The sequence below is a fragment of the Aspergillus sydowii genome (assembly GCF_001890705.1).
Source record: "Aspergillus sydowii CBS 593.65 unplaced genomic scaffold ASPSYscaffold_2, whole genome shotgun sequence".
Lineage (NCBI taxonomy): Eukaryota > Fungi > Ascomycota > Eurotiomycetes > Eurotiales > Aspergillaceae > Aspergillus > Aspergillus sydowii.
Genome location: NW_024467860.1, coordinates 1,057,848 through 1,083,065, shown reverse-complemented (window position 1 = coordinate 1,083,065; position 25,218 = coordinate 1,057,848). Strand labels below are relative to the sequence as shown.

The window sequence follows — 25,218 nt, the reverse complement described above, 5'->3', positions numbered from 1 at the left end:
CAATTACCATGGAGCTACGCAAACTGGGTCTTGAATTGGTTCAGTGTTCTACATTTACCAGCCGTAGTGCGGTATGGATAATTATCGTGAAGTGACTGAAATCAGCTGTCTTGCGGGTCAAGTAATTCAGCAATGATATTGCCTTTAATATACTTTTATTCACGTCTCACGCACCCTAACACACGTCTCCCCTGGGTAGGCTACTACGTAAACATCCTTCCAGTATTCCCCCTCCCCTTCTTTCTCTCACTCTTCAACTCTATCTCTTCTGACTCTCCTCCCTCCTTTGTTCCTATCAACACATCTTCTACTCCCCCTTCTGCTCTCCCTCTACACAGACAGCTACATCGAAGACCAATTAACATCTACCACGTTCTCTAATCTGACTCTATTCCAAAAATTCAATCACCCCGCGATCAAAATGCCTATGATATGGAACGCCGAAGCCGACGCCAAGGTAAATACATCCACCTCACGCGCCAACCAAAACCAAACTCGAACCAATTAACATAATTACAGCTCTTCCTTGGCGTCCTTAACCAAGTCAAAGACGCAAATGTGAAACTGGACTGTAAAAAGCTCGCTGACTTTATGGGCCCTGGTGCGTATCCGTCCCCACGTTTCGGCACTCACTCACTCACTCACCCACTGCTGGATGCAATGCTAACTAAAAGTCCTATAACAGATTGCATTGCGGGCGCTGTGCAGAACCGCCTCGTCAGACTTAAGAAAAAGGCAGAGGCGGACATGGGTGGTTCCGTTTCTGCTTCCCCTGCGGCGGCGAACGGTGCTGAGACCGCTGGACCTGCTGAAGGAAACGGTGGTGGCGCAGTTGAGATCTCTACTGGATCTCCCAAGAAGAGAAAGGCAGCGCCTCGTAAGAAGAAGGGAGAGGAGTCCCCTAAGAAGGTGAAGCCCGAGCCTGAGTCTGAGCCCGAGGACGGAGATCAGGATATGATTTAGCTTCCGGACGGCGTGGATATTGCTCAACCTCGAAGATCTAATGAGGGAAGACGACATGACGGGGTTTTACGAATTTGGTTTCATTGACGCTCAGTTGGCTGCATAGTTGAAGCGTTTGAGGCGAATTTTGTTGTGGTGGACGTAGGTGCAGTCTCGTACTTTACATACCTGGAAGTGCTTCAAATAGTCAATGAACTGGTCTTGATTCGAGGTCTTCTGTATTAAATCGCGTCATCTCGCGATATCTTCAGTATCTACCACCTTCCTATGAGCCTCGAATATGCCTGAATAAAAGCATAACCAACCCCCCAGTTGACCGAAACGCCGGCTATAGACGCCGTAAATAAGCGTCGAATGGCATCGCAACTAGAAAAAGCTATCATCCTGAATCTCCGTCTTAATCCTCTTCGGAGTAAAAGTCTTCACATCATCGCTCTCATCGCCATCATTCTCATCCGCAGTAGTAGGCTCAACCTCCTCTTTCTTCACATCAGCAAGCCCGGCTTCCTCCTTCAATGCCTGCTCTTTCTTAGACGTGCCCCTCTTCTTGGGGGTTGCAGGTGCACTACCACCACTTTTCTTAGCCGGGCCCTTCTTGCGAGGGGTTCCGGTGGGTGTGCCAGCGGAATTCAAGCCGGTCATCCCGAATGTGATGCGGCTATCTCCGCCGAGATTCTTGCGGTATTTTGTAAGATGCTCTTTGAGTGCTTTCGCGGTAGGTTTGTCGTCGCCGGCTAGGAAGGATGGTTAATATCTGTACATATATGTGAGAAGAGATGGATATATGGGAAATGTACGCCATTCTTGAGCAATCTTGGTAAGGTCCATGTGGAAGGAGTGCGTTCTGAAGACAGTTTGCCAGAGCTAATAAGGATTGTTAGCTGGGCACTCAGAGCATGGTGGATGGGGAAAGCAGGTGAGGTATTTGGACTTACAATTTCTTCGTTATCTTGAGTCCAGCGCATCTTGGATGGTTGTTCAGGTATTTGGTCGGGATGTTGATGTGATTTGCTTGGTTGAAGGCTAAGAGTCTGGCTTGATTGAAGTTGAGAGGTCGTGGTTGGGAGAAGAGCAGAGAGACAGAAAGATGGAGCAGAGAAGTTTATGAAAGAGGCTCAGGCTGGGCCGGCAGTGTTGAAGACCGAGTGAGAGGTCTGCAAGAGTCCAGTGTTATGGTATAGCTGAGTGTTGGACAGTGCAGTGAAGACACCGGCAGGGTGTTGTTTCACTTGGTGCAGACGGAGGTGTCATGTCCACCTTATTTTGACTTCCTTGTAAAAACAATCATTCCCTCAGTTCCAATTGACTTGTTTATTTTCCAGTCATGAAGCTGTCATGCTCTCGACTCCTTCGTGGCAATTCTCCATGCCGATCAGTGTTCGCTGGTGGAGCTGAAGATCACCACGCAGATCGATCCAATATAAATAGCGACGTCACCTCCCTGTCTCCAATTCTTTCTTTTTTCCAATTCAGCAAACCTCTCCTTCCATCATGAAGCTATCCGCGCTTGTCGCCCTCCTCCCGGCGACCATCCACGCCGCCACATCCTCAACGCCAGCCGCCGCGCCATGGCCAACCCATTCATTCCACACCATCCCAAAAACCGCACCATTGCTAAATGTCACAAAAGTCGGCCAGACAGAACCAGGCCTCCTCTTCATTTCGCCGTCCACCAAGGAGCTTGGCTCCCCCACCATCTACTCCGACAATGGAGACCTCGTGTGGCTCGGCCCAGAGGGCAGCAAAACATTCGCATACCAGCCGCAATATCTCCACGGCGAGCCCGTCATCACCTTCTGGCAGGGCCATACTGGGAAAGGCTTCGGATACGGACACGTTAGCGTCCTGAATGCTTCATATCACGAGATCCATCGGGTCACACTGCCCAGTACACCGTCCAACAGATTCGTCCTGCCGACTAATGAGTCTTACCCTTCAAATGTCGATATCCACGAGAGTGCTATCACGGAAAATGGGACAATGCTCGTCATGGCCGTCAATATTACCCAGACTGATTTGTCGTCTGTCGGTGGGCCCAAGAATGGTTGGGTGCAGGACGGTATTATCTACGAGATCGATATCATGACAAACGAGATTCTCTTCCGTTGGAGTGCAGTCGAGCACAAGAAGGAGCTTCCCCTCGACCTTGTCGAATACCCTATCCAGGACACTGGAAGGAGTCGCTCGAATGCGTACGAATATCCTCACCTGAACTCAATTGCAAAGTACGGCGACAACTACCTCGTTTCCTCACGATACATGTGTAGCATCTTCCTCCTCGACAAGGAGGGCAATGTCATCTGGTTGTTCCACGTACGTTTTCATTCGCCATCCGTTTATAACACATAACCCCAAGATCAAAACAAATAAAAAAAAAAAAAAAAAAAAAATAACAACCCAAAGCGGCCATGATAATCAAGGCTCGAAAGGGNAAAAAAAAAAAAAAAAAAAAAAAAACTAACAACCCCCAAGGGCCAGAAAGGCGGCACATTCAACGCCCCAACCAACCCAGACGCCAAATTCTGCTACCAGCACGATGCCCGAATCCACAAACACCTAAACGCAGGCCAAAAGAACGAATCGCTCCTCCTATCCCTCCACAACAACGCCAACTCCGATAGCACCGTCCACAAGAAAATAACAACAGACCTGCGCTTCGTGCTGTATCCGGGCAACAAGACCGCAACGCTAGTCTCGCGCACTTTCGACAGGGAGCAGCCCATATCCGCCATCTCGCAGGGCAATTACCAATCCCTGGCGCGCAACGGGAGCGGGCATTACCTTGCGGGTCACGGATCAGTGCCCAAGTTCGAGGAGTATGATGCTTCTGGGAAGCTGGTGATGCGCGGGTGGTTTAGTAATTGGAATACCACTACGGGCACGTATACGCAGACTTCCTACCGGGCGTACCGCGCGCAGTGGACGGGTAAGCCCAGGTCGGTTCCTGATGTTGTTGCTTGTAAGCCTGCCCGTGGTGAGGGGAACAAGGTGCAGGTTTATGTGAGCTGGAATGGCGCGACGGATGTGACTGGGTGGAAGATATTAGGTGGTTCGAAGGGGGAGAAGGTTCTTGATCTCGTTGAGAAGAAGGGATTTGAGACTGGGGTTGCTGTTGATGTTGGTTTCGAGAACGTGGATGCTATTGTGGTTGAGGCTCTCGGCGGTGTTGGAGATGGTGTCCGCAGTAAGCCTGCGCGTGTTAGACCTTGCCCCTCTGCCTAAGGCGCTGAGCAAACGTTAATATAACTGTAGTATATGTATATAGGTACGTCTGGATAAATGCTAATCGAGGATAGAGATAGTTTAGTCAGGTATATAATACATCAAGTAATGAACAAAGAGGGGTATAGACAACGCAGCACGAAAGATATGTACATGTATGAATATCTTGAAATTAGTCTTATAACTTTGCCGTAGGGGTAATCGCCTTTCTGCGTGGCGCTTTTGTCGAGACATCAACATCGCTGGCTGGACCTTCAGCGGCTCCGAACAACGTTCGACCGGCATTGTCGGACATGGCCAGAACACGAGACGAAACAGTTGCTCCGTCACGGCGGTTTTTCCTGGAATAATAAGTCAGATTTATATTCGGTAGGTATGTCTAGAGAAACGCACCCTTCACGCCTGGATTGCGCGATCGAATCCATAAAGTCCCAAAGGCGGCCCTGGGGGAGCAGTTTGCCGGTTTCCGGATCCCGCTGCGGGGTCCATTCTGGGGCGAGCTTCATCTTTGCGGGTGCCCGAGCTTCTTTGCTCTTTGCGACGAGGATGATACCTTCTTCGGCAAATCGGTCATACGAGTTCTTCAGTGCCTCTTTGTTGACTGCTTCGAAATACGAAAGGTCGCCCTGATGGTAGAGTGTTTTCCCGAGCTGTATGACGTTAGAAGACGCTGGCCGGAGATGCTGGGCCGGACGTACCAATTGTGCATTGTTCTGCACCTTACTCAAATCGATCCACACGTCTTTTGGCCCGTCAAGAGGCGGGGTAAGTCCTAGGAGAGAGACCGTGCCTAGCCATGACGCTTCGATGAACGGCCAAATGAGGAAGCAGTAGAAATCGTAGTTCTCACGTCCGCAATGGCGTTCCTGATCCGAGAGCTCAATGTATAGCGGTTGGCTGGCAGAGTCTCGGGTAACGGTGATGACCTGATCCTTCTCGAGCACCCTCAAAGTGTTTTCCAAGTTCATAGTCAGACCCTCAGGTGGGAAGATGAATTCGCCACGGAAAAGCTGTTCCGTTAGCATTGGTGTTAGATTCGGGCGAAGGAGGACAACGTACCTGAGAGAGGAAGGTGACATGATGTAGAAGATCCCCATAAGAAATCCGTTGATGTGAGGGCCCACCTCCTTGCTTCACCCTTGTATACATCGCTGCCGACACGAGTGCCTCGGTGATGAACAGGTGAATTGTCATGTTGCGGTAGAAGGAAAGTTGGAAGCGATCTACGGCGAAGTATGTCGGCTCGACCAAACCACTTACCTCGCCCACGATTTTCGGTCCTAGAACATCAAGCGCACGATCAACAACCACATCCGTCGGATATCGGTAAAAGTGAGCAACCCGTCCACCCTTGTTTCGTACGCGATCACAAAGCCATTCCACCCTCCGAACAAGTTCGCCCTTGCCCACTCCGCGTCCACGGAGAGTCAGTAGAACTGTTCCAACCAAAGCCGTGGGCATCATCACCGAAACGTCATTGATATCGGACAGTACTCTGTATCCTAATGATCTCAAGACACGCCCCCGGTCAGAATGGCTGAGCTTCAGGCCCCTGTGCAGCTGCAGCTGGTCAGGCAATCTTGATAATTGCTGGCTGATAAACTCCCTCAAGCTCCAAGGTTTGTGAAATCGAACGTCGACTCGTCCAAGTTTCAGAGACAGGACCGACGAAGAAGAGAGGAAATCGGCAAGGTTCTCCTTGCGCTTAGGTTGGCCAAGAAGTTCGCTAATGTAGGATCTATATTGTGTGGTTAGCTATATCCAGCATGAAAGATTTGTCGACGTACTCAGTTTCGATCACCTTGTCGTATTGTGTGCTGACAGGGCATATTATAGTATCCTCAACACGGCCTGAGAGCAAGCTATCTACGATGAAGCTCAGAATCCCGAATTTCGGCGACAGGAGTTTCCCCGTTCGCGAGCGTCCACCTTCAATAAAACACTCGAAGTTGTAACCTTGTTGTAGGATCGTGTCGATATACGCTTGAACGACGGTAATGTATAGGGGATCGTTTCCAAAACTCCGGCGAATCCACATTGCGCCTGCATGCTGCAGGAATGCACCAACTAGTGGAATATTCAGGTTGTCTCCTGCCACAACGACAGGCAAAGCAATCCCCAGACGGTAACAGATAATCTGGAGAGAAACGTAGTCGACATGAGACTTGTGACACGGAAGGAAAACGATCGACTGCTTCTTTTTCGCGGCTTCCTCAGCAACGCCTCGTAATCTTAGGACTTCCTCGCTAGATACGTGAATACCTGCGCAATATTAGCGTAACAACACTCAGTAGAGGCCAATAAAGCCTTACCTTGGTGATATGCGCGGGTAAGAAGCTGAGTCGCAAGGTAGTATGCGCCGCGGATAAACCTTTTGCTCTCCATCTTACAGATCATATTATCCAGCATGGTATCCACCACCTCATTAAGGTTATTTTCCAGCTCATTCCTTCGCTGCGTCCGCGTCCGTGCAAAAGCCCCAGTCTTGATCTGCAAGAGACCCTCTTTATCCTCCACAGCTAGTCGTGCCTCCGCAAGCTCCTTAACCTTGGCCTGCAGCATTGGGCTCGCCAATATATGCGATTTGATTTGTTCCGAAAAGCCCGTATAGTATATAGGCTGGCCAATGATGTCGTCGTAGGCGCGCCATCCAGTCCCCGTCATGTAGGAGCTCACTTCGCGCAGGAAATCGAACGGGCTCTCTCGAAACCGCGCCATGTTATTGATGAGGTTCCGCTCCGTGATTCCTCCATCCTGAGGCTCTGGACCACCAGTGTAGCCGCTGGGATGTATGGTAAGCTGGTCACCGACGATCTCGAGGTCCGGGGCAGACTCGCCCACGGGTGACTTCCCCGACGGCATCGTTTCGTAGAGGTTGGTTTGGCGGTTGATGCGGGGAGGGACGCAATGGTGGCTCAGGAAGGGAGGAATCTGGGAAACTTAGAGGTCGCAGGCATGAGAGGAGAAAGAGTGCATGACATAATTTCGAAGAGGAGTCTCCTCTCCGCAACAGCAGCTAAAATCCCAACAAAACGCTGTGATCGTCCGGCTCCGCTGGTTGCCCCAGACTGGCAGGCCGAGGATAGAAGTCACGTGGTCTGGTTCTACCGCGGTCCGGAATTGAGTTAGGTAATCAATTCGCCGCCAATAACCGGGCATATGGAGTACAGAGTAGCCATTGCACAGTGGCATGGTTTGACTTATACTAGTCGTTAGGCATCTACAGCTGTAGTACTTTCCTCCTATATCTAATATGAGCATTTTCTAAGTATAGCATGCTCTCTACCATTCCGTGGTTCGCTTCCAGGGCGAAGCCGTCACGTGGCTCTGCTGCCATATATGCCTGATATATGCGGCATATTTCAGGCTTCTACCTACTGCTGAGGACGCATTCAACGCGGCAATCGTGGGCACGCGATTGACTTCTGCCGAATCGTTTCGGCCGCAATCAATAAAATATAAATCTCCAATTTTTCAATTCCATTTCCATGACCCAGTAACGACGTCTCTCCCGTGGTACCATCTCAGCTTGTTCGCTCGGAACATCATACCGACCTCTGGTTCCTCCGCGGGGAGCCAAGTTCAAGGATCACGATCCTGGCCATTACCACCATGTTTCGACAAGCAAGGCCATTGTCCAGTACGGCCCTGGATCATTTGTCTACCGCATCATCTAACTCATCTCTCTGCAGCTGCCGCCTCTCTTCTTAGAACTCAAGCATTCACCCCCGCCGCCCGCCACTACTCCTTCCAAGTCTTCCGCGATGTCCCTCCCCTCCGATCGCTCCGCCGCGAGCTCCTCCTCTCAAAGCGCACCGTAGGCTTCGTACCTACAATGGGAGCCCTACACGAAGGGCACCTCTCGCTAATCCGCCAAGCAGCCTCCGAAAACACCGACGTCGTCGTAAGCGTTTTTGTCAACCCCACACAGTTCGGCGTGAATGAGGATCTCTCAAGCTACCCACGCACATGGGACGCCGACGTCGCGAAACTAGAGAAATTAAACGCTGAACTTTTGTTTGGGAATGGAAGTGGAAACAGTAATGGGCGTATCACGGCTATCCTGGCGCCGACGGCAAAGACAATGTACCCAACTCTCCCGCCTTCCTCAGAAGTCGACGGCGACGGCTCGTTCGTGACGATCACGCCGCTGTCTAAGAAACTGGAGGGTGCGTCACGCCCTGTCTTCTTTAGAGGTGTAGCGACGGTATGCATGAAACTTTTCAACATTGTTGGTGCCGACCGGGTTTACTTCGGGCAGAAGGACGTCCAGCAGACGGTTGTTATTAAGCGCATGGTCAAGGATTTCCACCTCGATACTGATGTCCGGATCGGGCCTACTATGCGGGAGGACGATGGATTGGCACTGAGCTCGCGGAATGTATATCTGGGAGACCGGAGACGCGCTGTTGGGCTGGCCCTCTACACGGCTTTGAGAGCAGCCGAGAGCGCATATCAGTCTGGAAAGCTGAATCGCGCTGACATTCTAGATGCTGCGAATGACATCACACAAGGGGTCCTATCAAAGCAGAATAAGTTATCCGAGTTGGAGCGTGCCCTATTTGAAGTCGATTATATCTCGCTGGCTGATCCGGAATCACTTGATGAGGTTGACGCCGTTGACCCTGAAAAGGGTGCTATTCTCAGCGGTGCGATTAAGATGGCTCCGCTTGAACAGACGAACTCTGGGGAGAATTGCGGTCTTGGAGATGGCAAGGTTCCGGTTCGGTTAATTGACAACCTGATATTGAAGCCTGTCAAATAGGGAGGGAATTCACTTGTCCAACTAGAATTGTATATATTTTCCATATCTCGGAACGGTCGAGGGGTTGTACAACATATGTCACATATACCGTTGGATAACATTGATTATCAGTATAATATTTATAAATACCTTCTAGAAATCAAAACAATCCAACCGCTTGAGACATCCAAGATATAAATTCTCTTCCCAAAATAGAAATAGGGCATACAACGAGGGCTCGGCAAAACATCGGCCCGAGAAAATTTCCCTTCCCATCTCCGCTCCTCCCAACCCAGCAACAAACCAGCAGCAAATAGACAGCCGTCAACGCTCGCCATCTGCACGGGTTATCGCTGTCTTGCATTCAAAATGGCAGACGATGGCATGCTCCTCAACTTCTCGCTCCCAAGCGAGGTCATAAAACCCGAAACGAAAATCAAAGGTGGAACATGGCGCGAGCGACTCAGCGTCAAGAAAATCGCTGCGCACCGGAAGTCGAATCCGAAGCGTGCTAATGCTGGAGAGGATGGCAAGGAAGGACCTGGTCCCCGGAATCCAAACCAGATACAGGTTTCTGGACCCAGGCCTGCGAAGAGACAGAGGGTCGATGGTGATGGAGGTTTTCAAGGCCGGGGTGGCGCAGAAGGGCAAAGACAAGGACAAGGAAATGCGCCGAAGAAGGGGCAAGGAGGATCGATTGTGGCGTCTCTTTTCTCGAAGAATCCGCGGCCGCAAAATGCTGTTGAGGAGAATAAGGACCAGGAGTCGGTTGAGGATGCGAAGCCGACGAATGCGCCGCTGATTGATGGGTTGGACACATTCACGAACCTTGGACTGTCGCCGACGCTAGCGGCGCATTTGCTTACGAAGCTGGAACTTAAGGCCCCGACGGCGATTCAGAAAGCGTCCATGTCGCAGCTTTTGAAGGAGGAGGCGGATGCGTTTATTCAGGCAGAAACTGGTTCGGGAAAGACGCTGGCTTATCTACTGCCGCTTGTTCAGAGAATTATGGATCTGTCGCGAGCGAAAAATGAAGGTGATGCGAGGGGTGATCTGAATGTTCATCGAGATAGTGGGTTGTTTGCGATTATCCTCGCCCCAACTAGAGAACTGTGCAAGCAGATATCGGTTGTGCTGGAGGGATTGCTACGCTGCGCACACTGGATTGTTGCCGGAACTGTGATTGGTGGGGAGAAGAAAAAGTCGGAAAAGGCGAGGTTAAGGAAGGGGCTGAATATCCTTGTTGCCACACCCGGTCGACTGGCGGATCATCTCGAGAATACACAGGTTCTGGATGTGAGTAATGTGAGATGGTTGGTGTTGGATGAGGGAGACAGATTGATGGAGTTGGGGTTTGAGAAGGAGCTTCAGGGCATCATCAGCAAGCTGGATGCGCGGCAACGACCGAGTCGGATTCCAGGAATTCCTGCGAAGAGAGCTACTATTCTGTGCTCGGCTACACTGAAGATGAACGTGCAGAAGCTGGGAGAAATCAGTTTGAAGGATGCGGTCCACATCAAAGCCGACCCTGCTGATGAAGATGGCAAAGCCGCCGAGTCCAAGGACGAAGATGCCGCGTTCCGAGTCCCTGCACAACTCAAGCAATCTTACGCCATTGTCGCTTCGAAGCTACGACTGGTAACGCTTACAGCACTTATGAAACGAACATTCATGCGGAAAGGTTCAGTGATGAAAACAATCATTTTCGTCTCATGCGCCGATTCGGTCAACTTCCATTTCGAAGTATTTACGCGGAAACTCCAAGAGCAGGAGGAGAAGCAAGACAAGTCTAGCGACAGCGAAGACGAAAAAGAGAAAGAGAAGCCTACACCGGCCTCTGTCCATGGAACAATCGCACCGGCAACTGCCTTCTCAAACCCCTCAAACGCAGTGACAATGTACAAACTCCATGGTTCCCTCCCCCAACACGTCCGCACATCCACCCTTTCTTCCTTCGCCAAAAACAAAGAGCCTTCCGTCCTCATCTGTACCGATGTTGCATCCCGAGGTCTCGATCTTCCCAACGTCGACTTCATCGTTGAATATGACCCCGCCTTCAGCGCCGACGAACATCTTCACCGAATCGGACGTACCGCGCGTGTCGGTCGTGACGGCCGCGCACTTATCTTCCTCCTTCCAGGCTGCGAAGAAAACTACGTCGACATCCTAAAAAAGGGCTACCGCGACGGCGGAAAGGCGCTGACCCGGTCTACAACAGACGAGATCCTCAAGCGTGGATTCGGTGGCAACGTCGAGTCCCAGAGTAGAGACTGGGATGAGAAAGCGACGGAGTGGCAGCTGGAGCTGGAGCGCTGGGCGCTGGAGAACCCCGAGTATCTGGAAATGGCGCGGCGCGCGTACCAATCCCATATCCGGGCTTATGCGACTCACATTGCGAATGAGCGGCATATTTTCAACATCAAGGAACTGCACTTGGGACATCTGGCGAAGAGTTTTGCGTTGCGTGACCGACCTGGTAAGATCAATGTTCCCGGTCTTCGACCAGGTCAGAACGAAACGAAGAAGGACTTCAAGGCTGAGCGGAAGTCGGCCGATGGGAAGAAGAGGAAGGCTGCTGGTTATGGTGGTAAGGACGACGACGATGACGGCCCATCAACTTCTACAACCGACACGACTCTTGCTGCCCAGAAGATGAGGGCGAAGATGAAGGAGCATATGGCCGGGGCGAGTGAGTTCAATCTTGCTTAGATTGCCTGCCCGATATCTAAAATATTTCCCTTCTTTTCATACCTGTAAATAGCATAGCGCTTCACGACTCAATAGATATCCCACAATGAGATCTTTCCGTCTTTCGAGCCGGCAACTAGCCAGTGCGTGTTCTGGACCTTCAGACTCCGCTGGCGCTGGACTTGAGCAAGCGAATATTCTTTTTCTTCACGCTGTATAAGCCCTTTATTGTCTTCACCTTCGTCGGTTTTATCCCCCTCCTTCGGTTCTTTCCTACCGGCGCCTGAGGTCTCTGCATCTAAAGCGGTGATAGAAGGAAGATCCGCAAATGCAACAGCATAGCACCCCTCCTTATGCCATTTCAACACCGCAAGTTCCTTCATCGTCTTGCACGAATAAACCCTGACGCGCGAGTCCCAGCCCGCCGTCGCGAAAATCTTCCCATCTGACCGAACCCGCAGTCCCTGCTGCCCCGCATGCTTCGTATTAACACTTTTCAACGGCACCTCACGCGTACTTGACGCGCCGATCTGAGGAATAGGATGCTTCGCTAATACCGCGTCAGCAGACGAGGAGAGGAAATATTCCCTTGAGGGGCTGGTGTCTATGGATAAAACAGGCTGCGAGTGAGGTGTCGAAGTGTAGAGTCTTTCCCACTTCCAGTTTTTGCTGGTGTCGACTAAGGGTTTACTATTGTTGAAGACTCCACGGCAGCCAAAGACCATTACATGGCCGTCTTCAAATGCAGCGGCGACATGGAGGTCCTTGGATCCCTGGATGCGGGTTAACTGAGCAGCCATGACCATCCCAGTTTTCACGGCTGGATCGGTTGGAATGGTGCAGATTCTTCGCTCAGAAGGGAGATGGAAGAGGTCGACTGCGCCTGAGTCGAGCGCATTCGGGACAGCGAACAGAACGGATGACGGAGGAATTTCGCTTTCAGTATCTCCCTCCTCGCTATGTTGTGCTGTCTCATCCGGGGCAAGGAAAAGCATTGAGAAAGCACAAAAGTTTAATGCATTTACCGGGAGCGAATGAACGAGCCAGGGTTGAATTTGAGTCTGGCTCTGAGTTGAGGCTGTAGGTTGACCACTTCCATCCACAGGGAGGGCCTTCTGGAGAATCTCCTCATCCTGGATCCGGAATCTCCATACGCGCAGTTTATGGTCTCTTCCGTGTCTGTCACAGAATTAGTTAAACAGATTTTTACCACTGGAATGGTCTTGCTTATTACGTATAAATCTCAGTCAAGCATCCACCTCCAAGCATGAACCCTTTAACCTCGAGAACGGCGCCCTCGTGTGCCTTCCAGACCGCCACCGGTCGCTTGAAGATGAGATCCCAGACAACTATCCAGCCGTCGGCATCACCGGAGACGAGACGGAGATTTTGGTTGAATATTTGCAGCGCGTGGATGGCGGCGGCATGGCCACGGAGAATGTAAATGGGGGTTGCTGGGGGGCGAGACTGGGTGGAGCTCATTGGAAGAGTTTGGTTTATACTGTGGTATCAATTTATACGCTTAATTTGAGTAAAAAGGTTTCGCTGCTTGTTGGCAAAGTACATGTAAGTAGGAAGAAGATGAAGATACAAAGGATGGAGCTGGACAAAGACGGAAATGTGTGAGTGGAAGCTCAGAGTCTTGGCGCCGGCTGGCCAAGTATATCCAAACGATGCTTCAGCACTGTGTACTTCTGTTGGACCGGCACAAACGCCTATTTGCAAAGACACCCATAGGTCTTTAATAGATATTCATTGGAAACTGCCCGGGCTTCGCCCGTTGGTGTGTTCCTTCCAAAATGACTTGTTGCTTTGTTCTTAGCGTCAATAAATATTTATCTAGCCAGCGCCATATCCATCACTTAGAACCACCTGAATTGCCCTCGTCTTACTATTTCATCCTTAAGTTACACATTATATTTGTCCGATTTGATCCAGTATCTATTGCCGGCCTTCGTAACAGAACCATAATCATGTCCACCTCTAGTTCACCCTCTGCGTCTGCTAGCAACAGCAACAGCGGAGCTCCCGCCACCACCGACGATACCAGTCTATCACGGACGAGCGACAATAGCAACAAACCTAGCGACGAAGTTCCTAAAGAATCTTACTTTTCCACGTCTCCATCTGACAATCCGTGAGTGAAATACTGCCAGCTGGGTCGTTGGGGGTGGGGCCCTGTCGCATTATACCCCGTACACTAACTCGGCACTCCACTGCCTTATAGTTCCTCAAAAGCCGACTTCTGTACTCGCACTCGACCCAAGCGTTTCGAACCCAAACATGGCGGTAAAAGAAGCCAATGTCGTCATTACCCTTCCGAAAGAGGCCTGGGAGCGAGACGTTGCCTTCGGTGTTGCGGCTTGGGCACGATTTCAAGCCATTGTGGGGTCTGCAATCGGAAAGGGGAGGTTTATGCATCGAAATTCAAGGAGATGCAAGATTGTGAGCCGTGTTATGGAACGGGAACAGTGCGCGACGAGAAAGTTTGCAAGCGCTGCACTGGCGCGGCGGCGTTTTTCCCTCTGCGCCGGGCTTTCTAGAATTGTGCCGTTTGGTCAGGAATAGGCAATTAATGATGGAAAGATAGATAGTAGTAGTAGTATTAAAGCATTATTTGGTGTATAGAAGCCGCGAGTGCAAATAAAAGAGTCATCATGATTGGTCGTAAGTAAGATGATGATCCAAGAACGGGTGGGCATCCGTTAAAGTGTGGGAAAAGGGGTCCGCGATACCGATGTGGGAATATTCGTGACCTGGTTCATGTGTGTGGAACTCAAAAGGAAGTGTGGTAGCTTCAAGAGCACTGAGTAGCTGTTGCCCGTTATGCGAGTGCCAGTCCCATGTCTCCTCAAGTTTGTGCTTCAGATGATCAGTGTTCAGCCCGGTAGTGCGCCGCATTTCATCAAGAATTGTTAAAACTTCTGCCTGAGCCTTTCTATCGACCAAATGACCAGCGGCGATTGCAAGAATCTGGGCAGAGAAAATCGGCATCCCGCAGTTCTTGTCATTCGAAACGATGCCGCATACGTTGTACGCATGATGTTGTTGCTCTTGCTGCTGTTCAGCAAGACGATCCTGCCGGAGAGGATCCATTCCCGCAAGTAGGATCCTGGTGACATGGTAGAGCATCTGAGCTACAATAGCGGGACGTTCGATGAGCCACACTTGAGGGAAAGCCGACTGAGGATTTCTTTGCCAGGGTTGCACTTGACCGAGAGGCAACATTGACCGCGGGATCGAAGCAAACCATTTATCACACCACCCATTGTAGAGGCTCCACTGTTGGAGCCGCTGAGCCTCCGCGTTGCGTGTAGATTTACTGAGCCCTTGGGTTATAAGTGAGGAGCGCAAGTCCGAGACTTTGGCGCAGATGTAGATGATACGTTGTGTCCATAGTTCCTCGTTGCCGGTGACGGATGGTTGAACAGTAAAGTTTATGTCGACGCCCCAAGTATCAGGGTCCCAAGCTATCATGTGCTGGAAACTTATGCAGTCGAGTAGCTCCATGACAATGCTGAGCCAGGAACACGCCCCACCAAGGCCCTGCGTACGAGTATTCCATCCACATTCCGTGATTAAAGATCGGGCTGTATTTACCGCGCGAATTCGCATTCCGCTCTCAATTGGCCCTAAAACCAGCATTTCAACGACTTCGATGATAAGGGCCGCCGTTGCACATAGCGATGCATCGCGTTGTATGGTTGTTAAAGTATCGGAGAGCATCTGAGCTGCTGCATTGTAGTAATTCAATCTTTCATCCGCATCATTATGAAGGTGCAGAGATACGAGACACCCCGCACAAGCCGCAAGCGCAGCACGTAGCAGAGGCTCTTCAAGGGCATAGAATGTCAAAATCCGGGCAAACTTTGCACGTTAGATAAAAGAGCAGTCAATCGTGCCAGCAATTACTTACATGTTTCATTTCATCCACAACATCCATCCAGGGACCAATTTGGTTGACAAACACCTGCATGAGGGACATTTCCTTGGGATCCTGGAACGAGAAATGCCGATCGAGGAGATATTTGGTGTGTTTGAAAAATGTGCTTTGCCCAGAGGAGTGTACTGGAGTTGCAGATTGAGCAGCGGCATCTTCCAACGGAGGATCCTGGCCAGGCGGCGGATACCTTTCGAAGCCACCGACATATTCTGAAGCGATGGTCCTCGAGTTATCCTGAAAGGTCACGCTGCTACCTGTAGGTGGCTGGAGATAGGTCGGAGGCGCGACCACCTGGGTATCTACGAAATTCAGCCGAACACCTCGTCTGCATAGCCGGCCGGATTTGCGGCAGTTCTGGCACTGGCCCTGAGCTTCGTCGCATTTAAGATGGCGATCCCGACATGTAAAACAGCCAGTGCGAACGCGTTTCCGTTTCTTGATCGAAACGTCACTTTCGCGATCAACATCGCTCGGCGAAAGCTGGCTCACCGCTAGAGGCGCGATATTGAGAGTTGCTCCGTCAAGGTCCGACGCGAAAGCGTGGCTGCCAGGAGCAGGGTCCATATCGAGCGTTCTTCTTAGATAAGAGAAGCACACATGGATCCCGCCATAGTAGCAAAGCGCAAGAACAGGCGTATGGATCCGTCATGGAATAATGAAATATAGCCGATGGTTGTTTGGGTAGTGAATGGTGATTGTGAACGCCGACATTGAGTCAGTCCTGTGTGTTCTGGGGCTCTGGCAATTTCCCATCTCAAGTCGCACAAGCCCGGAGCACTGAGTGTCGCATCAACGCGTCGAATCGATGCGAGCTGCCCTGCGAACGGTTCCCTGTAGCCTCGACGGTCAATGAAAATCGCGAACTGCAGAAACTCCGCCGAGTCGCCGACACGGAGAATAGAACGACTCAAGCTAAACCCGAAGCGGAAAGGTGCTGGGTGCCGAGATCGGCCCCTCAGTATTCGCAGCACAGGCCACATTGGATGCTTGTCCCTCGATGAAAGCATGGCATGGCATGCGTCTAGATTCCGAAGATCTGTCAAGGCACTGGATCTGTTTTTGCTGTAGTTCGACTTCCACTTATGTGGACTGGTGTCCGGCCAAAGCCAAGTTGAGGGTCGCTATAGACTCCTGAGGACATTGTGTGCATTAGCGCAGTCGGCAGCTCTGTCGCCATACTCTTAGTGAGAAAATTCTCTCGCGCTTCAAGCGAGCAACCCCAACCTTATCAGATGACGGATGGTTTCGACCAGCTGCTTCCCCACTTCCTCCCTCCTGTCTCCATCTCTCCTTTTCATGTTCCCTTCGCCTTCACCCCGAGATCAGTCTCTAACCAGCCACCAAGATGACTGTATCTCCAGGTGGAGAGCCACCCCGCGACAAGACTACCGAGTCCACACCTTTGCTGGGGAATGAACCCTCGCGTGGCCTCCAATACTCTGGTAAGGCTGGCGACTTGACAGACGCTGCTGAAGCCTCGAGTTCATCGTCGACGGCACAACTTTCGGACGAAGAGGACGCTGCCCTTCTTGGCTTGTCTAGGGTCAGCTCGATCCCCCACGCACCGGAGGTAGAAACGGGGTTGGAAAGAGTTCTGTCCTCCGCGACAACAAACAAGGGCTTAGACGATTCGGAATATGGAGGTGTACAAAACGAAGCCACTGGCTATGCCGCCCGCTTTATCAATGTCTCGCCCACAAGATTCTGGCTAATCTTCGGTGGCGTGCAACTCGGATACGTGATCGGGTTCTTTGACGCGACCTTGATGGCGTCGAGTCACCCCGTCATCACCTCGTACTTCCGTGCCTCCAACTCTGCCTCGTGGCTTTCAACCGCCTTCTTGTTGACCTCGACAGCTTTCCTCCCGCTCTTTGGTCGCGTCTCTGACACCTTTGGCCGGAAGCCTGTGTATCTATTCTCGATTGCCGTCTTTTTCCTCACCACATTGTGGTGTGCCGAAGCGCAAAGCATAGGAAGTTTTATTGCTGCACGTGCTGTCTGCGGGCTTGGTGCCGGGGGTGTCTTTTCTATGGGCATGATTTTATCCAGTGATCTAGTTCGCATCGAGTATCGCGGCATCTACCAATCCTACATCAATCTTTGCCTGGGAGTAGGTGGTTGTCTCGGTCTTGCATTTGGTGGATATTTATGTGATCAGGTGGGCTGGAGAGGTGCGTTCCTCGTGCAGCTGCCATTCATCTTCGTTTACTTTTTAGTCGCTATCTGGACAACACCAGCCGATCTTGGCTTGAAGAGCCGGACATCCGAGAGAATGACTTTTGCCCAGCTTCTCCTGAGTATCGATCTTGTAGGCTCCGCATTGTTGGTCCTCGTTGTCACCACATTGATCATGGGTCTCAACCTCGGCGGTAACGTCTATAGCTGGAGTCATCCACTCGTTATTTCCTCGTTAGTTATATCTGTCGTTTTAGCGGCGATATTTGTTCCATACGAAAGACGGGTAGAACGACCTGTGATGCCTATTTCATTCCTAACAAAGAACCCTCGCGCTGTTCTCGTCTTTGGGAACTTTTTCGGATCCATCTCGGTCAACACTATGATCTTCAACGCACCGTTATATTTCCAGGCCGTCAAGCTTGCTTCCCCTACCGACTCCGGCCTTAGACTGCTTGCTTCTACACTGGCTGTAACTAGTTCTAGCGTTGCTACTGGCTTCATTATTACCTGGTCGAAGCGGCTGAAGCCCACTGTTATAATCGGCGACGTATTCCTACTTCTCGGAGGTTTGGCGGCGACGACAATGGGAGCCAGCACCCCTGACATGGTTGCTATGATTTGCGTTTCACTTGCAACTCTCGGTCAAGGTTTTTCCTTCCCCTCGCTGATGGTCTCTGTGCTTGCGACTAGTGAAACCGATGAGCAGGCTGTGGCCACGACAACGCTGGGGCTCTTCAGAAATCTAGGGTCCGTGATGGGGGTTGCAACCAGTAGCTGGATTTTCCAGAATACTCTCGTCTATCAACTGGACGCAAAGGTCACAGAGCCCGATAGGGAAACCGTCATTCAGCTTGTCCGAAAGTCCGTCCATGCTATCGCGAAGCTGGATCCTCTCCATCGAAGCCAAGGTATAAAACGTTACCCCATTCAGCCACTTTTGTTTCCGGAACTAATCATCCGTACAGTGATCGAGTCATATGCGGCAGCTCTCCGTTTGACCTTTGCATCTGCAGCTGTATTCGCAGCGTTTATGCTCATGATGCATGTTGGGGTTCGACTTCCTCGCCTTGGGCGCAAGGCTTGATCCGTGTGGTCTAGTAAGTCCCCTACCTGTCTTGTGATTCGCCAACGGTATATCTAGATTGTGCATATATAGTATGAGTGCCTAAAATTGTTTGTGTATATGCTTGTCTGCTATTAGAGCAGGAGATAGAATCCTTCAACTTATACTACTTGTTTGTTTTTAGTCGGTTGAATCGTGCGTCTCGTAATTACATGACTCCTCTCGAGCTAAGCGTTCAAAATTTCCAGACAGCTTGATTATAATGAAAGCAGCAATGAACTGAGTATTCTAGAGAACCTGCCGAGGTTGAAGGTTTCTAATAACAATTTTGCCACAATCTTTTCCCCAAAGAGGGTCAATCCTTACTTAGTAAGGGGTATAACCGTTCACTGGGCTGCCATTTTATAAAGCCCGGACCATCTCCGAACGCCAACCCCCGCCATAGACGGTCCGATGTCCATTTGCTTTGACTCATCTTCAACCACTCGTTGCTAAGCCTATACCACCACTTTACAAATCCCCCAATCTCACGTGCGCGATCTCCCACCGTCGCAATAGTATCAATCCTCCTCGCCTTTCACCGAATCTCTCGCAAGCCGCACCCAACAAATCCTCACAATGCCCCGCCTCCCTCTCCGCATTGCCCTTCTCCTATGCGACACGCCACCCGAACCCATCAACACCAGATACGACGGCTACGGAGGCCTATTCACGAGGCTCCTCAACGTGAGCGCGCAGGAGCTCCACAAACCACAAACCGTTGACCCGGCCTCCATCGTCTCGACCTCGTGCTTCGATGTCGTCACAGCGCAGGAATACCCAGACCTCGACAACGTCGACGCCGTGCTATTAACGGGTTCCAAATATGACTCTTTCGCAGACAACCCCTGGATTCTGAAACTCGTGGAGTTCACAAAAAAGGCGCTTGCGCATCCGAGTGTGAGGTTGTTGGGTGTTTGCTTTGGGCATCAGATTATTGCGCGTGCGATGGGGTATGAGGTTGGGCGGAATAGTGCTGGTTGGGAAGTTTCGGTTTGTGAAGTGGATTTGACAGAGAAGGGGAAAGAATTGTTTGGGGTTGAGACTTTGGTAGGTTTTTCCCTTTTTTTTAGCCCCAGTTGGTGTCAATATGTGCTGATGAGGGCAGAAAATCCAAGAAATGCACCGCGATATCGTCTTTACTTGCCCTGATGGCGTGGTTCCGCTGGGAAGGACACCGACGTGTGAAGTGCAGGGGATGTATAAGGCTGGGAAGTTCATTACAGTGCAAGGGCATCCGGAGTACGAGGATGATATTATGTCCGAGATAGTGAATTTGCGGGCTGCGGCGGGTATATTTGATAAGGAGCAGGCTGAGGATGCGTTGAATAGAGCGGGAAACCCACACGACGGTGTTGCGATTACTGTGGCATTTCTGAAGTTCGCCCTGGAGTAGATGGGTGGTCAAATGTCTTTGAGCGTTCTTGATAGAGCAGTAGACTGTTGTCCAGAATTAGAATCCCGCATTGGGAATTATAGGCGACGCCGTCGCCTCCCACTTGACGGAAAAATGGTATCTAAATACATTATGAAAAAGAACACAAGCCCACTGTAAATGACGTCGTATAATCGTGAACATATAGCATTCTCTGAAGCCCACACTGGGGTCGAAATTAACCGCTCGCACTGGGATCTTCCCTCTCCAAGAACGTCGGATCGACAGTAATCCGTCTCTCAAACTTGGTCCACCAGTCTTGAAACGCCTTCATCGGGACAAGCTCCTGTCCACGTCCCGAGGAATCCGACGCCGCAAAGCTCGCCAGGAAATTGAAGGCATTTCCAATAATCCGTTGCGCTAGCACCTTCGTAGTGATCCCCCTTTGCTGCGGCGTTTGTCGGACAAGATCTGTTGATTTCCCATTGTTTCCTCCCTTTTCCTGCTCCAGCGTCGCAAGTTGCGGCGCAACAACCTGAACAGGTTCGATTGATATTCCCAGCGTCACGGCGGCGCTGTTATTCGCCGCACTCCCCGAATTTCCTTCGTCGAGCATCTGGTCTTCATCTTGGGCCTCCGTTCGCCCTGGTGGGTGTGCTTTGATGACTGAAGAGGGCTTCTCGTTTGCGAGAGCTCCGATGAACCGAAATTCAGACCCGGGGTACTGAATATAAATTGCGGCAGCGGTATCCTGTGGTAAAACCGTGCCGGGGAGACAGAAAACGACAATTTCGGAGAATGAAGGCGCGAGAGGAAAATTAAAAGCGAATTTCGTAGCTTGCCCGCCTGGTTGCGCATCGACGGCGACGATGTCCGTGAGGCAAGGTCTGCCCGGAATTATGACGGAGAACATGGTGGTGTATGCGAAAGTGGAAAGTGGAATTGAGCAGGTATGAATAGTAAGGAGCAGTATATAAGTGTGTTTATGCGCAGAAAGGGCGTTTCATTTGCATTCTCAATACGGGAGCTACTGGAGTTGAGTTGCTTGGGTTCGTGGAGGTTCCAGACAGCTTGATGGAAGCTCGGAGAAGAATCCTTGGGTCCGCCAAACAGTGACGAAATCATGCATTACCCTTATCGATAAGGGCTGATGGTCAGGGCGGTCTGCCATGGCAGAATCCCGTCGCAGGTCGCACTTTCCCCTTTTGGGCGCCTTCCTCTTGGTGTCAACATTGGGCTATCAAGCCCTAGAAGGAACGACCTTATTCAAGATTCTCTGATTTTGGAAGCTGCGATCCAAGTCGGGCTTTATAATATTAGCAGATGGCGACCTCACACTTCCAGACTACTCATTTCACCTCGGACCAATTCGTCGAAAGCTGCGGCGCTGTTCTCTTTGACCTGTCGCATCAACCAGGACGAGCTTGCTTGATCCACTACACCAAGAAAGATGAGTGGCTTCTCCGTAAAGGCCGTCGAAACTGCGGCGAATCTCGACGTGAAGCGGCTCTAAGGGAAGTTCAAGAGGAGACCGGCTATCGATGCCATATCCGCCCTGTCTCGATGATGACCCGGGCTCCACGGCCAGGTGATGCGGAGGATGCACCGGATAAACATCATATGTCCTCGGATATTGACGAGCCCTTCATGCTCACAGTTCGCGAGCTGGATGGGAAGTCCGACGTGAAGCTCAGGTGGTGGTATATTACTGCTGTTGACGACGACCCAAATGTAGGGCCCGTAGCAAGGACTAGTGATTTTACGGCTCAATTTTTCAATTTTCATGAAGCGCTCTAGAAACTAACCTTCCAGAATGATCGCGCTATTCTAGCAAAATCTATCGCCTTGATCGACGGCTTGTGAATGTGCAGCATCGGAGACGGCTATGCGCTCAGAATACCGGAAGCACAAGGAGCAGTGCCCCTCGGTAACGATTGAGGTGACACTTTCCCGAGCAAGTCGCCGAAGACTCTTTTGAACTATTATTTGCCTCTCGTGGCTGAGATACTGGCAAAGCATGCGTGGCATCGAATCAAGACAGTGATGTCTCCAACCAATGCCAGAGCAGTGGCCGGTTGCTGCATTGTGCATATAAAGTCTCCGAAACTATCTGCTTGGTAGCGCCGCTGGCGCGTGGTTGTACAGCCGGGCGTCGACATCTTGTTCGTGCCGTATTAATAACACCAAACTCCGCTTATGTGTATAGCCCAATGAACCATAAGCCGCAGGATGATACGCTACTTTTCGCAGCCGGGGAGATTGCATATCACTGTATGTACTTCTTTGGCGGGTATTGGATGTCCTGAATATAATTCTGACTGAGGTCAGCCCCACAAAAGGAAGATTCGAAGCAACGGAGCACAACTTGGTCATCAGATCCATGGCATTAGCAAGGCGCTGGAGGAAATGCCAAGCGAACTGAGATCTACCTAGATGTGGCCCTCAGGCTCCATAGTCTGATTTCGTACGGTATCGGCGATCGGTGATATGTGATCTCGAACCCACTTTGTAGCTGGCTGCAGCCGAAGCATCACCCAACTTCGCGAACCCCTCTCCCTATCAGTGAACTATTGGGTCGTGCAGGGTCGTGCTGCCCCCTGATTGGAGGACTCAACTAATCCATCGCTCAAGAATGCATACGTTAGACCTATCATGTTCCTCCTCGAGTCATGAAATGAACGGAACCTGCATTATTTCTTAGGAATTCATGACAATTAGTTCCAGCCCTATCTATAGCGGACCTTGCTTGAATACCTCCCTCGCAGGTTTCGGTCCCACCGCACAAAATCCTGCATAGTCATGCTTTTCATCAAGCGGTCAGGGCTTGGTCAGGACTCAGGACTCAGATGCCGGGATATTAATAGAGCAAACCCTACAGCAACAGGCTTGCGCACCTGGGTAGGGAAGAGAGAGGACTCCCAAATAATTCGCCAATAGCCCAATCTCGATCCCCATCATCATCCACCCTCTTCACAATCACGGAACATGTGCTTGAATGCCAGCATATCCGGGAATACCCCAAGGCCACCAAAACTTGAGCCGATTCACCAAAGCTTGTGGTCAAAAGGTATACACCGAGGTTTAATTTGAACGCCACCGGGTGACCTGACAATAATCGGTGCTCATGGGTCTGGGATGCCGAAGGCATGTGTTAATCATGTGTTAATCATCCCGCTGCTGCATGCTTGCGGGCCGGGGTCGCTAGTCGACACGTAACTGACTCTGAGATTGGAATAGGAAGTTTACGAGCCGCTCTGGGGGGAGATATATTTGAAACTAGTCAACCAAGGTATTCGAGTTAATTCGATCTGGATCGCCGATAACGCGAGTCAGGGCGCGAGCGGTGTGATAAATGAGAGGATTTTGGGAAATGATCGTAAGTATCGTTAGCACCATCGTTTACTTGCTTTTGTTATTGACGGAAGCTAATGGGTGACTTGGCGTGATATCATATAGCCTCGTGGTTCGACCACGCGCGAGATTTACTGTTCATGATCAATCAATTCAAAGCCAACATGCCTAGCCCGATTGTTGGAATTGGGCATAGCCTCGGAGCCGGGCAATTGTAGGTTAACAGTACCATGCTATGATATGAGCACAGAACTGGCCCTTCAACATATAGAGCGTTCTTGTCACTACTGCATCCGCGGCTCCTCACATCTCTCGTTTTGATCGAGCCTGTTATGGAAAAGGACATCCACGCCGCCCATGGCGCGAGTTTCGTAAAAATATCTTTGCCGAGAAAGAACACCTGGTCCTCGCGAGATGAAGCAGAAAAATACTTCAAGAAATTGAACAGGAAATGGGATCCCCGAGCGCATGATCTGTGGATGAAATACGGGCTTCGTGACATATGCCAGGGTGGAGATACATCAGAGGCAGCCCGAGAATCTTCGCCTGCCGCATTAAAGCCGCGGGTTACTTTAACAACACCGCCCGAGCAGGAAGTGCTGCTCTGTCTGCGACCTAACTTCGACGGAAAGAAACCGGCATCCGGTGATGTGTCGCATCCGGACATCATTGGGCCACCGCACGCAATCCATCCATTCTATCGGTATGAGCCGGTTCTGGCGTGGAGGCTCTTGAAAAATATCCGGCCATCTGTGCTGTATCTGTTTGGTGAGAAGAGCCCTTTCTCCAGTCCTCAGAGCAAAGGAGAGAAGCTGGAGCGGACAGGGAGGGGGATTGGCGGGAGTGGAGGGCATGAAAAAGGGAAGGTCAAGGCGGTTACGGTTCCTGGTAGCGGGCATATCTTGCCGCTTGAGAACGTGCCTAGGGTCTCTGATGGTATTACTGGGTGGCTGAAGACAGAGATAGAGAGGTGGAAAGAGGAAGAGAAGGCAATTTCTAATGGACATTCGGGTGGTGAGATGACGTCCTTATTGGAAAACTGGGGTCCACGTTTAGATGAGTCCTTGCCTATAGCCAAGGCAGGAAGAAGATCAAAATTGTAGATCATATTATTTGGAATAGACTGTATAGGATTGCAGACCACTGACAAAAGGCATGGACATCCATCCACTGTACCCGACTAACGAGACCCGAGCCGTTCTAGGTAGGAGCGATGGACATAGATGCTGTACCTTCCCAGCATGGCTCACTATACACCTGCAGCTAAGGAAGGTGCATTTGAAGTCAGAAGTAGAGAAGGAAGGAGCAGCCGTGGTTGGTCTCAGTTATACCAGCTTTGCGAACTCGAGGCGTGTATTCATACACCGTACGCTCAGGTCCCGTCATATCACCGGGCTCCCTCGCGGGTTCTGTGGCACTGGCCCATCGGTAGGTCATCGTTGGCGGTGGATATACTCCAAGTAGCCATGAAGTAGGTGAGTCAGCTTGACAAGATCTGTTATGTATCGAGTTCTGAATCATGTGTGAATAACATACAAGGTAAATTGAATGCTCGTGGCTTGCTCGAAACCTCTGTCAGCACAAATGATGAGGTGTAAGAACCAAATATCACTGTAATAAAGCCTACCTGGGAAGAAAAAGACGAACAGGAA

General features: G+C 50.8%; 14 protein-coding genes across 14 annotated transcripts; 9 read left to right on the top strand and 5 right to left on the bottom strand.

The window, feature by feature from the left end:
* Window positions 1–169: 169 nt before the first annotated feature.
* ASPSYDRAFT_129001 (uncharacterized protein) lies at window positions 170–1,135 on the top strand. Its single transcript, XM_040840514.1, has 3 exons — window positions 170–457; window positions 520–601; window positions 686–1,135. The coding sequence occupies exons 1-3, from the start codon at window positions 422–424 to the stop codon at window positions 961–963; spliced, it is 396 nt and encodes a 131-aa protein (XP_040705901.1). The 5' UTR covers window positions 170–421; the 3' UTR covers window positions 964–1,135.
* Window positions 1,136–1,329: 194 nt separating this feature from the next.
* On the bottom strand, window positions 1,330–1,928 carry ASPSYDRAFT_85789 (uncharacterized protein; the record flags this gene model as incomplete). The annotated part of the gene is made up of 3 exons (XM_040851562.1): window positions 1,330–1,697; window positions 1,761–1,827; window positions 1,899–1,928. The coding sequence occupies 3 exons, from the start codon at window positions 1,926–1,928 to the stop codon at window positions 1,330–1,332; spliced, it is 465 nt and encodes a 154-aa protein (XP_040705900.1).
* A 526-nt stretch (window positions 1,929–2,454) lies between these two features.
* ASPSYDRAFT_27747 (arylsulfotransferase family protein) lies at window positions 2,455–4,185 on the top strand (the record flags this gene model as incomplete). Its single annotated transcript, XM_040844434.1, has 2 exons — window positions 2,455–3,276; window positions 3,436–4,185. 2 exons carry the CDS (start codon window positions 2,455–2,457, stop codon window positions 4,183–4,185), a joined length of 1,572 nt encoding a protein of 523 aa, XP_040705899.1.
* Window positions 4,186–4,363: 178 nt separating this feature from the next.
* On the bottom strand, window positions 4,364–7,047 carry ASPSYDRAFT_143310 (lysophospholipid acyltransferase family protein; the record flags this gene model as incomplete). The annotated part of the gene is made up of 6 exons (XM_040841332.1): window positions 4,364–4,526; window positions 4,579–4,835; window positions 4,884–5,195; window positions 5,245–5,923; window positions 5,973–6,447; window positions 6,498–7,047. 6 exons carry the CDS (start codon window positions 7,045–7,047, stop codon window positions 4,364–4,366), a joined length of 2,436 nt encoding a protein of 811 aa, XP_040705898.1.
* Window positions 7,048–7,513: 466 nt separating this feature from the next.
* ASPSYDRAFT_40690 (pantoate--beta-alanine ligase PAN6) lies at window positions 7,514–9,265 on the top strand. Its single transcript, XM_040846127.1, has 2 exons — window positions 7,514–7,825; window positions 7,878–9,265. The coding sequence occupies exons 1-2, from the start codon at window positions 7,798–7,800 to the stop codon at window positions 8,948–8,950; spliced, it is 1,101 nt and encodes a 366-aa protein (XP_040705897.1). The 5' UTR covers window positions 7,514–7,797; the 3' UTR covers window positions 8,951–9,265.
* Window positions 9,266–9,298: 33 nt separating this feature from the next.
* dbp7 (putative ATP-dependent RNA helicase) lies at window positions 9,299–11,638 on the top strand (the record flags this gene model as incomplete). Its single annotated transcript, XM_040841588.1, has 1 exon — window positions 9,299–11,638. One exon carries the CDS (start codon window positions 9,299–9,301, stop codon window positions 11,636–11,638), a length of 2,340 nt encoding a protein of 779 aa, XP_040705896.1.
* A 68-nt stretch (window positions 11,639–11,706) lies between these two features.
* ASPSYDRAFT_55026 (WD40 repeat domain-containing protein) lies at window positions 11,707–13,099 on the bottom strand (the record flags this gene model as incomplete). The annotated part of the gene is made up of 2 exons (XM_040848962.1): window positions 11,707–12,796; window positions 12,852–13,099. 2 exons carry the CDS (start codon window positions 13,097–13,099, stop codon window positions 11,707–11,709), a joined length of 1,338 nt encoding a protein of 445 aa, XP_040705895.1.
* A 491-nt stretch (window positions 13,100–13,590) lies between these two features.
* On the top strand, window positions 13,591–14,185 carry ASPSYDRAFT_27742 (uncharacterized protein; the record flags this gene model as incomplete). Its single annotated transcript, XM_040844433.1, is given in 2 exon segments — window positions 13,591–13,754; window positions 13,774–14,185. The coding sequence occupies 2 exon segments, from the start codon at window positions 13,591–13,593 to the stop codon at window positions 14,183–14,185; spliced, it is 576 nt and encodes a 191-aa protein (XP_040705894.1).
* Window positions 14,186–14,272: 87 nt separating this feature from the next.
* Window positions 14,273–16,124, bottom strand: ASPSYDRAFT_145738 (Zn(II)2Cys6 transcription factor domain-containing protein; the record flags this gene model as incomplete). The annotated part of the gene is made up of 2 exons (XM_040841553.1): window positions 14,273–15,484; window positions 15,534–16,124. The coding sequence occupies 2 exons, from the start codon at window positions 16,122–16,124 to the stop codon at window positions 14,273–14,275; spliced, it is 1,803 nt and encodes a 600-aa protein (XP_040705893.1).
* A 643-nt stretch (window positions 16,125–16,767) lies between these two features.
* Window positions 16,768–19,121, top strand: ASPSYDRAFT_611759 (putative MFS multidrug transporter). Its single transcript, XM_040849955.1, has 2 exons — window positions 16,768–18,646; window positions 18,704–19,121. The coding sequence occupies exons 1-2, from the start codon at window positions 16,906–16,908 to the stop codon at window positions 18,820–18,822; spliced, it is 1,860 nt and encodes a 619-aa protein (XP_040705892.1). The 5' UTR covers window positions 16,768–16,905; the 3' UTR covers window positions 18,823–19,121.
* Window positions 19,122–19,419: 298 nt separating this feature from the next.
* On the top strand, window positions 19,420–20,236 carry ASPSYDRAFT_85781 (type 1 glutamine amidotransferase; the record flags this gene model as incomplete). Its single annotated transcript, XM_040851561.1, has 2 exons — window positions 19,420–19,890; window positions 19,949–20,236. The coding sequence occupies 2 exons, from the start codon at window positions 19,420–19,422 to the stop codon at window positions 20,234–20,236; spliced, it is 759 nt and encodes a 252-aa protein (XP_040705891.1).
* A 38-nt stretch (window positions 20,237–20,274) lies between these two features.
* Window positions 20,275–21,411, bottom strand: ASPSYDRAFT_611786 (OPI10 family protein). Its single transcript, XM_040849957.1, has one exon. The coding sequence runs from the start codon at window positions 21,126–21,128 to the stop codon at window positions 20,454–20,456; it is 675 nt and encodes a 224-aa protein (XP_040705890.1). The 5' UTR covers window positions 21,129–21,411; the 3' UTR covers window positions 20,275–20,453.
* A 44-nt stretch (window positions 21,412–21,455) lies between these two features.
* ASPSYDRAFT_611678 (putative NUDIX domain) lies at window positions 21,456–22,027 on the top strand. Its single transcript, XM_040849952.1, has one exon. The coding sequence runs from the start codon at window positions 21,539–21,541 to the stop codon at window positions 22,010–22,012; it is 474 nt and encodes a 157-aa protein (XP_040705889.1). The 5' UTR covers window positions 21,456–21,538; the 3' UTR covers window positions 22,013–22,027.
* A 1,183-nt stretch (window positions 22,028–23,210) lies between these two features.
* Window positions 23,211–25,164, top strand: ASPSYDRAFT_27736 (alpha/beta hydrolase; the record flags this gene model as incomplete). Its single annotated transcript, XM_040844432.1, has 7 exons — window positions 23,211–23,282; window positions 23,453–23,591; window positions 23,672–23,780; window positions 23,838–24,665; window positions 24,706–24,770; window positions 24,830–24,994; window positions 25,106–25,164. The coding sequence occupies 7 exons, from the start codon at window positions 23,211–23,213 to the stop codon at window positions 25,162–25,164; spliced, it is 1,437 nt and encodes a 478-aa protein (XP_040705888.1).
* Window positions 25,165–25,218: the final 54 nt, after the last annotated feature.